Below are 14503 nucleotides of genomic sequence, written 5' to 3'. Positions count from 1 at the left end.
TTGCTCTTTCTTTTGCCGACAGTGCCATTTCAAGTCAGGATGCTTTACAACTTTGTTTTGTAAAATAACAATCTCCTTTGCATGTACCCACTTATCAAACGCATCTGCCACAAGACCTGCCCAAATATGGCGCATGGCTGAGTAAAAGGCCAACCAGTGTTTTCTCTGATAAAACTGTTAATTTTTTCAGTTCTGATTAAATCTTTATAAATTATAGTTTCTTCAAGTTTAATCTGAAATAACATATCAAATACACATAAAATGTTATATAATTCAAATAGATATTATAGTTTTTTATTTAAACTACTTTAATATTCAGTATATTTGTGAATTACTCTATTAAATGATAAAATATATAGGATCTCCGTAATGGTGCGAAATTAATTTTTTAACGCGGCTGACTTCGGTCTGAAAAGATCAATTTTATATTTTACTTCCTTGAGATAAAATGATTTTGTAATTCAGGTTGAACAAATTAATCGTATATAAATCAAAACCAGATAAATTACATCAGCATGTTTACCAGTCGTCTTTTTCAGCAGCCATGACAGTTCTCGCGTGATTTTATGGGATTAACGCTTGGAGTTTTTATAGGCTTGATAACGTGAATGTCAGTGTTAATAATCGATCTTACCTCGTTTTATCACTAAAAGTGGTATATAATGGAAAATTCATATTTATCGCGTTAATTATGTTTAAAATAGGGGAATTCCTATATTCAGTTCAAGATCCGCTCCTGAATTCTCATTGGCTGTCCCAAAATAAAACCGGTCAATGTCGGTAAACATGGCGGACAAATTCAACTTGCGTTGTTGACATGCACGAAAAATAACCGATATATGGACTATACTTGATATTTTTGGATAAATTTATGTCATAGACATCTACAATGTTTAATTTAAGGTAAGAAATGCAAATGTTATTGTAATTTATATACGTTTTGAAACGAAATCGTTGCGGGAGTGAATCACTCCCGCACTTGCACCATTACGGAGATCCTTCGGAGTTGTAGCCCTCCCCCCCCCCCCCCCAAAAAAAAAAATCGGTAGAGGGCTACATTATTGCAGCTACCGTAACGAGAACGTTTCGAAAAATGGTCACAGTAATGACCAGTTTCGGTATTGACAATTATTTTTTTTTAATGACCTAAAGGGCCCATCGTGTCATCATGGCTGCTGATAGCGTCTGAATTGGTTATGAATTTAATCAAATTTATCGACGACTTAAATCATTTTCCGCTTAAAGCTAAGGTGTTTGTAATTTTTTGCATTCGGTAATGACAAACAATCAACATACTTATAAAGTTTTAAAATGTTAATACTAAGTTTTAGATACTTACATCGTTATCTAAACTTCCACCCTGCATCTTCTACATTAACTTTCCCGGGTATAATGAGTCACGTGATGTTTATAAAAAAACGCGCCTTTGTCTTTCGGGAATGGCGATTTTTTAAGTTATGTTACGGTAATGACAAAAAAACATAAGACAACTTTTAGATTGACTTTTTAAAAATATAAAAAGTAGAAATTAGGATTTGCACTAAAAGCAGAAATAAGTATGTTTAGTAACGTAATATTTTTTAATGAATTATATGTATATAACCAAGACCTGGGACATCGTATTTTTTAACATCTTTGATATTTTAATTAGGTAAAAAATTAATTAAGTTGGGTTTTTTTATAAAGTTTTATGACTAACATTAAGAATGAAAGCATTTATATCATTCTTTGATTAAAAAAGCGATTGTTAAAATTACTTCAATTTCTTAAGAGATTTTGATAAACATGCGGGGCACTTTTTGGGCATCTGTGTGTAAAATGGCCCGTTTACAGAAATTTGTGGGGTCGTTAAAGTCCATAGAAGATAATAAAAAGATAATATATAACAATAAAATTTATAGCTTAATTCTCTAATTTTTTACCTTCCTCTTCAGTCGTCTATGCAAACCTGTATGCCACTGTAGGATCGTTTTTTTACGTCACGGGCAAAGGGGGGGGGGGGGTCACTCTAAATAATTTTGGTCTTAAAAATTAAAGATATGGTTGAACGTTTGTGTATAAAATCAGTTAAAATAATGTTACGTTCGCCATGTTGCCGTATAAATTTTGACGCTCGCAGTGTATAGAAGTTTATAAGGCAATCACGTGACGCGATTCATCCAAGGACGTCGATACATTCTAGTCCGACGCAAAACAAATTTGATTCGCAAGTTATCAGAGACAAAGACACTGGCAAATGTAAACTTCGATAACTTGACATTATTTTACCGTGATAGTTGGACATGATGTATCTATACTGTTATGCTATGAGGCAGCGATGGCGTTCCATAGTAATGCCTCGCGTGAATAATTTCGATTATAAATTTTTTTTACAAAAGTCATGATAATTTTTTTGGCCTTTGGGATTTATCTGTTTATTTGTGTCCTGTGAAATCACTGATGGGTAAAGCATGGCTTCTGTCAAATTCTGTCAAAAATCACCTTTTCTATCTGGATCAACCACATCTACACTACCTCAATGAGCCAATAAACTTCCAGAACCAGATATTCTAATACCACGATTCATCATGTGTTATAACATTTAATGTAATAGTCTTAATCACGAACATCCGAGGATCAGAATATATATACAGAGCTAGTTATCTTTTGTGTTGTAAGAAAGAGAGAGAGAGAGAGAGAGAGAGAGAGAGAGAGAGAGAGAGAGAGAGAGAGAGAGAGAGAGAGAGAGAAATCTGTGTGTAATTGAATACACGCCCATCGTTAAATGTTAATTACTTGCTTATGTTTAATTCAGGGAAGGTATTAAACAAATGGATTGTGGCAATTCTCTTTTCATGGTTGTGTCATCTTAAAGAAAAGATAGCATTGAATGCTATATCAGTGTAGCATTATATAACAATGAGTTGTATAGGAAAAAAAATCAGTTTGGAAAAGACATAAAACCAGACTGACGACTTTTGTTTTTATGTTGATACAGTACGCTTTTACCCTTCTTATTTTACCTTGCATTTAATGCATGTATTTCTCTTTAAGTTACATAACAGTTTATATTATAAATTTGATACGATTTCTGAACATACTCGAGTCATTTAAGGATTTTATGCTGAACGTTATTTATCGGTTATATTATTGATTGAAACAGCAATAATTTCTTCAACTGGCTATGCATGTTTCTCTTGACTTAAACTCCTACCCCCAAGATACCCCCAAATAATAGCATATAAATGTATACAATGTTAATATTTCATACCCAACATTTTTTTTATTCATGAATATTAATCGTCTCGTATCTCCAAAACACACATTCTAGGTATATGTTTTACTTTGCGTAATATTTGTAGTCATACAGATTAATGGCCTCAATTTTACTCGTAATTAATGTTTCTCATTAATTAAGAGAAGTTGTAAAAGTGCATAAATGAATAGAATTTTGTATTAAATTCCACAACAGACACTCGTTTTGTGTATACCCTTATATAAACAGATAAAATGACATTTTTTTAACTTAGGAACATTCATGTGCATTTAGACTTAAACTCCAGAGAATTAAAATCTACAGCCCAGTTAACTTGTAACATGTATGACTTTCAGAATTCAAGAAGGCTAAGGTGGGAAAATAAAAATGACTGATTGCTTTCGACAACACAATCAATAATCTTGATTGATGTAAAACTAAATATTTACATGTACTTCGATTACCATAATTTTCACAGGAAGGTTTGTAAGATTGGCGAACTGCGTTATGGAATACATTTATTATCTTGTTTCAAAGCGGCAGTTCTCACTCCACATTTATTTTACCGACCATTCACCTCATCAACACTGCGATTTATTTTATCTATCGCTATCCTCCCTATCTTTACAATTCATTTAGGCTACCACTACCCTCCCACCACTACGATTTATCACTGCTAGATTTATCCTCCAATCACTACGATTTATCTTAGCTAGAGCTATCCAACCACCATTACAGTTGATCCCAGTTACCACTATCATCCCCAAGTTACCAGTATCCTCCTCACCATAACGATTTATTTCAGTTACCACTATTTCCTCACCATTACAAGTCATCTCAATTACCACTATCATCCCCATCAATTCAATTAAACTAAGTTACCACAATCTTCATCGCCATTACAATTTATCTAAGTTACCACTATCATCCCCACCAGTACAATTAATCTCATATACAACTATCATCCCAACCATCATGATTTACCCCAATCACCATTATCCTCCCAACCATTACAATTTAACCAGTTACCACTATCCTCGCTACCATTACAATTTATCTCAGTTTCCACTATTCTCCCTACCATTACAATTTATTTTAACAACTATCCTCCCAACCCTTATAAATTATTCAAATTACCACTATCATCCCCATCATTACAATTTATTTAAACAACTATCCTCTTAACCATCATAATGAACCCCAATCACCACTATCCTCGCCACCATTACAGTTAATCCCAGTTTCGACTATCCTCCCAAACATTACAGTTAATCCCAGTTTTCACTATCCTCCCAACCATTATAATTAATCCCAGTTACCAGTATTATCCCCATCATTACGATTTATTTAAGTTTCAAGTATTCTCCCCACCATTACAATTTATCTCAATTGACATTATTCTCCCTACCATTAAAAGTTAACTCAGTTTCCACAATCTTCCCCACCATTACAAATAATCTTAGTTACCACTATCCTCCCCATCATTACAATTTATCTCAGTTACCACTATTCTTTAAAAAATCCAAATCAAAACCATCACAAATTTGTAATAACCACAAGATTTTACCAACATCATTAAACAATTATCAACAACAATTACACTTTCATAACTACAGCACAGGTATAATGTGCTCCAACTTCATCAAAATGCAATGCATCATTGCAATCTTACCTCTAATATATAAATGCTATACAAAACTATTGATATAGTTACCACTACCACCCTTGCCAATTCAAAACCATTATCACTACCGCAACCCTATCAATATAGTTGAATACTTGTTTCTAATACATAGTATATACGTTAACAACAATAAATAGTTATTTTACTACCACCTGATCAAAATCACTGTCACCAAGCACTCTTTTCACTATTATTCCCTCTTAATACATTATTAACTTGACGACATCATTACCAAGCAATCACACCAGCATCATAAAATCTGCATCCCAAATCTCTACTTTCTTCACGTTCATGTAACAATTACATCACCACTATATCTACCATCATTAAACATGTGCCATTCTTATAACCATTATGCCACCTCCGATGCCACGAAATCTATTACATGTACCATTATACCATCATAATTCCGTCTATGATACTTAATCCACCACTATATATCTTTTATTGCCATTAATTCTTCCATGGGTTACACAAGGAAAACACCCTTCTATACACCTAATTGTGAAGTGCATGTACAGAATAACGTACAAATTGCTAACGCTTTTTCTTGTGTGAGAATATGTCAATAGTTTGAAGCAACTTTTACGTTAACAAGATTTACTGGCCTCTGCTTTGCCGGGTTTGCCTGAAATAGCAATGTTGACGTAAAATTTTACCAATATTGAAATTATGAGAACTAGTAAATAACCACTTTACAGAGACGTTTTCAAGATGACGTCATTTATTGTTACAGATGGATAGAGACGGGGTGATCAGCAACAAAAATTCGCCACTGACTGATCCACCAATGCTTAGCAACGAAACCAACTATATCCCACTACAACTCCTTAAACAAGAAAATGGGAACCCCAGTTTCGGTGACCATCTGTACGACACCGTGAAAACAATCCCATGGAACTCCCCATCCCCTTACGCGACGATTGGCGCCCAGTCAACCACCTCAAACACCAATGCGCTGACCGCAGAGGAACAGAAGCGCCGCAGTAGACAGACCATCGGGGTGGTGCTCTTTGGAATCCTCTTGATCGGAGCCGCTGCAGCCGCCACCGCATTGATCATCCACTACGTGTTTATAACAGGTCTTTATATTTTTTTTAATTCCAACGCGTGCCTAAGAAGTTCGTTGATAAATCTGCAATTTAATTAAAAAAAAATGTCTTCAAAATAACATTTAAGGAGGCTGGGTTCTACATTAACCTAAAGATATGTAATTTTTCATATACTTCATATATTTTGTAAAGAAAAACTCCACATATTTTAGCTTTGTCTTAAAGCTTAAAATGCCTTAGCTATCCGGCCCTCTTCAGGGATGTTACATTTATGCAAGTTTTAAATTACCAAATTTCCTACATCGCCATCATCATATTTCACATAGTTTTTTCCGTACAAAACCTTGTATTTCTACGTCAATATCTACGTTCAAAAGTGCTATATTCATGATCTGTACAAAAAAAGTTTAGCTCGCTAGAAATCTATAGATTTTATAAAAAAAAAATAATACAAATGCTGAATTTCTACACAACTGCTTTTGGGCGAATTCAAGACGGGATGAACTGTTTGTAAGTGTAGAAAAATTAAACAGGGCGAAAATAACCCTATATAAAGTATATTGAGTAAGGACCAATAAGCAGGAAAAATGGGGGCAATTACCTTGCTACTTGAAAGGAATTTAGCAAATTTTTGAAAAGTTAAAAAAAACCCGCAATTCTTAAGATCTTCTTCAGTGGTATTTGAGATTCTTTGTCATCATGAACAAGAGGCCCAGGGGCCACATCGCTCACCCGAGTAACAATTACCTTAATTCTGATCAAATTAGCATTACAGTATCAAAATATCTTGACAACTAAGTCGAGTAGATCTTGTTAAAAAAAATTGAAAATCTGCCATTTTTTATCCACCTCTTTTTTTTGGTAAATACCAAGCCTTTTTTGTTGTTGTACCTGTAAGAAGATTTTTCTCTATTCCTATTTACCCCTCCCCCCCCCCATTTCGTGGCCTCACCTTTCTATAGAAAATCATGGTTTCATCAAACTTAAATCTGCATAACCTGTGCTTTCATACTAAGTACTGAGTTTTGGACCGAAAACTTTCCCAGAATATTTTTAAAGATTTTCTCTATATATTCCTATGTAAAATTTCAAACCGCCATCACGATCCCGCCCTACCCCTGAACTATAATTTAAACAAACTTGAATCTATACGATCTGGGGATGCTTCCACTCAAATTTTGGCTTTACTGGCCTAATAGTTTTGAGAAGAAGATTTTTAAAGATTTTCTCTCTATAAACTTGAATCTACATTATCGGATGGTTACATGCCAATTTGAGCTTTCTCGGCCAAATAGCTTTTAAAAGATTTTTTTTAAGATTTTCTTTATATATTCCTGTATGAAAATTTATCCCCCAATTGTGGCCCCACCCTACCCCCGGGGACCCTGATTTAAACGCACTTGAATTTACACTATCTAAGGATGCTCCCACTCAAATTTGAGCTTTTCTGGCCTAATAGTTTTTGAGAAGAAGATTTTTAAAGATTTTCTCTATATATTCCTATGTAAAACTTGAACCCCAATTGTGGACCCACCCTACCCCCAGGAAGTATGATTTGAACAAACTTGAATCTACACTACCTGAGGATGCTTCCATTTTAATTTGAGCTTTTCTGGCATAATAGGTTTTGAGAAGAAGATTTTTAAAGATTTTCTCTATGTATTCCTATGTAAAATTTGATCCCCCAATTGTGGCCCCACCCTACCCCCGGGGACCATGATTTGAACAAATTTGAATCTTCGCTACCTGAGGATGCTTCCACTTTAATTTGAGCTTTCCTGGCCTTATAGTTTTTGAGAAGAAGATTTTTAAAGATTTTCTCTATACATGTATTTTCCTATAAAAAAAATATTCCCCCATTGTGGCCCCACCATACCACAAGGGACTATGATTTGAACAAACTTGAATCTACACTACCTGCGGATGCTCCCATTTTAATTTGAGCTTTTCTGGCCTAATAGTTTTTGAGAAGATTTTTAAAGATTTTCTCTATATATTCCAATGTAAAACTTGATCCCCAATTGTGGCCCCACCCTACCCCTGGGGACCTTGATTTGAACAAATTTGAATCTACCCCATTTTAGAATGCTTCCATTTTTATTTGAACTTTTATAGCTTCATAGTTTTTGAGAAGAAATTTTTTAAAGATTTTCTTTATTCCTATGTTCCTAGTTTTTGAGAAGAAGATTTTTGAAAAATACTAACAAATTTTTAATAATTCTCAATTATCTCCCCTCTAAAGAGAGCTTGGCCCTTCATTTGAACAAAGGACTATGTGCGGTTTTATGCATTTTTGCCCCCAAAATTGAGATTTATAAAGCGCTTTAAAAATAAGGGTGAAGATAGTTAGATTCATATTAAAAATAAGGGTGCAAAAGGTTCTCACCACAGTGACATCATAGTGTAGAAATGAAGATTGCCCAATTTTGATAAATTGATGTTTTGAGGCAAAATATGGGTGTTTTCCGATGAGTTTTCGACTGGGAAACAACGAGTGCAGGCTTGCTCAAGTACCATCTTTTAGTATAATGTGTATATTTATCTGAAGAAAAAACATATGTAAAATCTTACTTGAGCAGACCTGCGCTCTATACTTCCAAATGCAAAATATAAAGCAAAAATAAGAATATTTTAATCCGTTTGCAAATTTGCGGGAATAAGGTCATTAAGTTGACGTCATAGATAAATAGCCAATGAGCAATGTGGTTAAAATCAAGATTAAAGTGATAGGCGTCTACTGTACAATCATTTCTGAAGATTTTATTTTTGTACGACACTATTTAAAAATTGGTTAAAATTGGGGGCAGATATTAGACCATACCGCAGATAGTCCTTTGAATCCACTTCACCTAGTGGTGCTTTGTGTCTTTGGTTGAAATCTTCCCAGTGGTTCTTGAGAAGAAGATGAAAATGTGAAAAGTTTACAACAACGACGACAACGACGAGTTGTGGCTCAGGTGCGCTAAAACTGAACTTGAGAATTTCATTTACGAACGTGGTGAAACATATAGTGCAAAGTTCTTACGTTTACAAATTTTTTGGTAATTCTAACCAATAATTTTTGTGATTGTTTTAAACTCTGTCCGTCAAACTTGAGGAAAATTTAAAAAATGAATCAAAGAATGTTATATTATAGTTGCACTTTATATTACAGCCTGACACCTAAGAACATAATCTTGAAATAGTCGATTTCACATACATTTTGCCCTGTGTATGCAAAATATTGTTAACCAACTTTTATTCGCGTGCGAGAAGTATTAGCAAGATTCACGAGAACCTCTTCGCGAATCTTTTCGCGAGCTAGTCGTAGGCGTATGGGTGTTTTATCAAAACGAGTGTAGATAAAGTGAGGTTGCGAAAAATGGTCACCCTGAACCAGTTTATCTCCGGTAAATCGCGAAATAAAGTCGTCGGGAATAAAAGTTGGTTTACAGTAAACCATCATGCTGATGTGATGGCGAGTAAACCATCATGCTGATTTGATGGCGAGTAAACCATCATGCTGATGTGATGGCGAGTAAACATCAGAACAGATTGAAATAATACGCACATGTTATGATTTAACGTATCAAACTATTTTTAATACTTTTATCTCGTTTAAAAATAAATTTCCGTCGAACATCGTTTGGCTGATTTCATGACTGGTATTATTTATGCTGCTTAGTAATGAAAATTTGACTATACAGTATCAATTACAAATGAAACGCAATATTCATTTATAACAAAGAATCATCATTCATTTTGCAGTCGAAGACAACAAGGACAATATTTCATTAGATGATTTTTCAAATATTGGACCAAATATTACCACAATGTCGCCAAAGGAAACAGGAGGAGACGACACCGGAAATGACGTAAAATTGGATATGTCCGATCCCGAGACATTTTCGGTTCCCAGTTCAACATTACTTCCGTCTGCGGTGGGTGAGAAGGGTCCTGGATTGTTGCCTAATGCTACCACAGTGACCGAGGCTACGGAACCACCTCCAAGTAAGATGGCATTCGAAGAATTTATTATACTGTAAATTCCAGATTAATCGCGAGGAATTTACATCTGCTTAAAATCGCGAGAAGCACTATTCGCAGATTCTAAAACCTCGCTATTACTCTCTTGGAGTTGAGAACTACATGTATAAGAAATATGATAAATGTTTCGCGTTAGCGATTTTATATCTTCGCGATTTGATACAAAACAGCAGGATCGCGGAATTAAGTCTTTGAGTAATATAAGGAATTTACAGGTTTATTTTTTGGTGTATGGATCAATTTTGTATAGATAATCGGCAATTAATATCGATTTCATCAAGCATAGGTAAAAGTGCATGTCTTTCAGCCATCATAAACGGAAATATCACTATCATTTGTACTGTCTGTTGGTAGAGGAAAAAATGATTAATAAATAAAAAAAATTGTTTTTTGTAAAATTTCCAGCTAGCTGATAATTTAAGAAATAGATATTTTGTAACATGATTATTATATTAAACTTAAAGGGAGATTTAATCACCAACTAAACAGAATTAAGTTTGATATATTAATATGACGGAAGACTAAATATGAAGAGGTATTACTGTTTCTTATCAAGTAAGGGGGGATGCAAACATTTTTTATTGATTGATTATATTTTTGATTACAAATTCAATGAAACGACCATTTCCTAGCATTATCTACCTTTGGACAAAGACCATTTTAATAAATCAAAACTTTATTTGAAGTTAAATTAAATCAATAATTAAACAAAGTTCAGGTGATTTTACCGTTTAATGATGCTAGTTCTGATTTAGTTAATTTAACGCGCCACTTTGAGTATAATTATATGAACAAATTGTTGATCAGCTTACCTACCTAAAAAGATATTTGTTGCTGCATGATTTTCTTAATTACTAATACACTAATTAACAGTGCTGTCATCAATTTTTCTTTAGGTTAGGCATCATAGAAAAGAAAATCTTAATTTGAACAACCAGACCTAAAGAAAAATCGTCTGCTGCATGTCGCTGCGTCATCATTCCCATGCTGCTTACGTCTTCGTTGGTTTTCTGTGAACGTTTCAAGAAATGTAATGACACTAATCAGATTATGTTCAAATTATATTTAAAGTAATCCTATTTTACATATCATTAGCGATTTATATTTCAAAATGCATGTTGGATATGATTTTAATCATATCATTTAATGAAATAAACTGCAGATTTAAATTGCTGATGCATATAATACTTTAAGAGAGAGAGAGAGAGAGAGAGAGAGAGAGAGAGAGAGAGAGAGAGAGAGAGAGAGAGAGAGTTGTTCTTGTTTGCACCTACCATGTATATCAAATATCAAACTTACATGAATGAGATACATGTAAATGTACAGTAATCACCATCACTTTGTTATAGATGAGTACCTTTTGTTCTACTAAAACTAACCGGAACCTTATTTCATATCCATTCTGAACATATACATATATTGTTGCTCGTGCATCTTTTACCCTTTTCTTAAGAAACACAAAACCAATTATAGCACACAGAATTGTGGCGACCTTCTTTGAAAAAAAAATTTTTAATCTTTTTTCGCAATAAGCGTTCATAACTAAGTTTAGACAGGAATATTTGTCTTCATTATCGTAGGTTATTAAAACTCCTGGATTTGTTTCATTAATTATCCACAGACTATTATTATTATTATTGATAATTTTTCCTTTTTTTTTATTGTCAGAAAAAAAAGTTTAAAACAAAATTTTGTTATAAAATTGTACTATAATTAAACTGTATTCTAGCATATACCATCGATAAATATAATGTATTAAGGACGTTGATTACTCACAGTCTGAGTTCTCAAATTCGGATTGTTATAAAGTTCAATGTCATGAGGAAATGTTTTCACATACCATTCGGTGTTTGAAATGTATAGTAAACAAATTTGGCTTTTAACAAAACAGAGGAAATTCGGACTAAACTTTTCAGATTTTATTCTTCATTTATTTTTTGGCAGTACTATACTATAAAAAGTTAAGGTTTTATTTGTTAGTCAACATAATTTTGCATATTTTCTGTTGGTTTTATCTCACTTTTTCATTATCTAGATGAAACGTTTGGCACATACTACCGAGTATCGCAAAATGCTTTAAAACAATGAACCACACAATATCTTAATTTATGATCATTGACATCATATACTAGTAAATTCTATGCCAGCAGAATAAGGACAATATAGTAAGTTCAATACTATAAATATTTAAGAATTAGATGTATCATCGTTCAGTTTTCTGTTAAATTGAATAAAAAATAGGTAGGGATTTAAAAACTAATAGAGAAAATTCGGACTGGAATATTCATAAATAATGTCAATTAAACTTAATGATTGATATCTTTTTTTAGTGCCAGTGCCATTCATAAACTGTATTTCATTTTTAAAAGAGTTTAGTAATTTGTATTATTTTGACAATGTAGAAAATCCAAATCTTAATAAGATTTTTCTGAAAATTTCAATTAAATTTTCAAAGGTTATTAACTCAAAAAAGAAGGTCATTGAACATGAAAAATAACACTACAATGAAAGGTCTTTGAGACACAACATATTGATTTTCATGATCATCAGTGTGAATTTCTTGTTTTTTTCCTGAGTTATCTTTAATGCATTACATACAATTTGTAATCGAGCTTTATTCTTCCGTTTTTGAGTAGAACCTGTGGTGTTTCCGGATTACACGTATGAGATAGGGCAAGTAGCAAAAATGCGCTGCAAGGTTAACCGTATGCAGATGTGGGACAGTATAACTATGAACGGGACCAAAGACATTCCGGAATTAGACAAACCATTTCATTTTATGCTGTTAAGTAACAACGAAACCCGTCTTAATACCAACGACAGTCGCATAACGTCAGAAGTAACCATCAAGCAGACCCGGAGCCCGTCAGCCAAGTACGATGACATCGAAGTGCTGATCCACTTCAGTGAGATTGAGTGCCAGGATATGGGGAGTTACGAGTGTTGGGTAGACGGACCGACGATTTACAAAGTGACCAACACACTGACCGTAAAACGTAAATCATACAGCTATTTCTAATATATCAGTCCGATTCTGCCTTCCATTCTTTTGTCCTTAAAATCATTTGTAGTATTACTTCAACTAAAGCAACTTGACTTTAAAAACACATCCAGAATAAAATTGTAGCTGATATATTGTATAATCGACGGACAAACAAACAAACGAAAGAACTCACTGGTGGGCTATAACACTTTTTTAATCAACATTGCAGGATACCCTAAGAGTAAACCGATCTTAGAAATTCCATTCGCAATCATCGAGAACAGGCCCATATCAATTAAAGGCCGCTGGAGTAGCGGATTTCCAGAAAGCTACGGAGAACTGAGTTGGTACATAATTCCTCCCGGATCCGATCGGGAAAACCCCTGGACGGAGGCCAAGAGCACCGACAATTCTAAAGATTGCGACAACGAGGCTGCCAGCATCATTAACCTGGAACCAACATTGGAGTTGAACAGAACAAAGATAAAGATTCAGCCTCACTTCTTTCCTCAGTATCTAGAAGAGGCTCAAAAATACAAAGTGGAATCTGTAATCCAAGAAATCTTAGTTGTTCCTGGTATGTTTGATCTTAAAGACTTGTCATAAGTTTACTTTAAATCTACAAGTGTATTTTGTGACTTTGCAGACCCCATTTGAATTTGGCTCTCAGAATTATAAACTAAGAACCTCAAAATATTTGAAAGCAAATAAATAATTTTAGAAGCTTTAAACATTTTTTGTGAATCATTTTATTAATTTTTTTGATTTGTCAAAAATGCTATTGGGGAACTTTTAAAATTCAAAAATAAATCTAGATAATAATAATAGTTGAATAAAAAATGATTTCATTAAATTAAAAAAAAACCAAATGTGTGTCCCAATTTTTAAACAAGAACTGCTCGAAATATTTCAAATTATATACATGTATATTAATCAGTAACTATTCAAGATATTTAGAAAGATGATATTGATCTTATGAATCTTACCTATTGATGTACTAACTTCTTCTTAATTTTCACGAAAAAAAAAATGTGTTCTTTTTTTCAGCAAACTATTGCGATGGGAAAGAGAAGAACATGAAACTGGTTCACCCTTACACTTGTAGACTATTCATAACGTGTACAGACAAAATCAACATATATGAGTGTCCAAAAGAGACCACGTGTTTTGATGAGAAGATCGGAAGTTGTGAATGAGCAAGTGCATACTATCTGGAAGTTGTAATTGAATTTGTAACAGTAAAAACTAAAGACGGTCCTATCATATTAATTCCAATTTTTAATCTTTTAAAGGGACTTGGACACGATTTGAGCTCAAATTTTATTTTTCAAATATTAATGTTTATAATGGTTAATATGGGTACTTTTAATGCTTTGTCAAAATTTAAAAGCCAAATATTGTGTTATAAGCAAGACATTGAGTTTGAAAATCTTTGTTTTATAACAAAGCTTGAGCTTTGTTATGGTTTACATATGTGTTTTATTGGTAAAATTATTATATTATCCATGAACACATTGGATCTG

The 14503-nt window shown here is 33.4% G+C and overlaps 1 protein-coding gene across 1 annotated transcript; it reads left to right on the top strand.

The window, feature by feature from the left end:
- The first annotated feature begins 9332 nt into the window (after nucleotides 1-9332).
- LOC128180660 (uncharacterized) lies at nucleotides 9333-14176 on the top strand. The gene is made up of 5 exons (XM_052848795.1): nucleotides 9333-9360; nucleotides 9719-9961; nucleotides 12631-12993; nucleotides 13210-13557; nucleotides 14028-14176. The coding sequence occupies exons 1-5, from the start codon at nucleotides 9333-9335 to the stop codon at nucleotides 14174-14176; spliced, it is 1131 nt and encodes a 376-aa protein (XP_052704755.1).
- Nucleotides 14177-14503: the final 327 nt, after the last annotated feature.

This window comes from Crassostrea angulata, chromosome 4, assembly GCF_025612915.1.
Source record: "Crassostrea angulata isolate pt1a10 chromosome 4, ASM2561291v2, whole genome shotgun sequence".
Classification (NCBI taxonomy): domain Eukaryota; kingdom Metazoa; phylum Mollusca; class Bivalvia; order Ostreida; family Ostreidae; genus Magallana; species Magallana angulata.
This window is presented reverse-complemented; position numbering and strand designations above follow the sequence as displayed.

Bases quoted from the DNA above. Each gene is read 5' to 3' on its own strand.
- LOC128180660 (XM_052848795.1), top strand. From the start codon at position 9,333: ATGGTCACCCTGAACCAGTTTATCTCCG. The intron at 12,994-13,209 runs GTAAATCATACA...TCAACATTGCAG, and splicing joins CAACACACTGACCGTAAAAC to GATACCCTAAGAGTAAACCG. The intron at 13,558-14,027 runs GTATGTTTGATC...TCTTTTTTTCAG, and splicing joins AGAAATCTTAGTTGTTCCTG to CAAACTATTGCGATGGGAAA.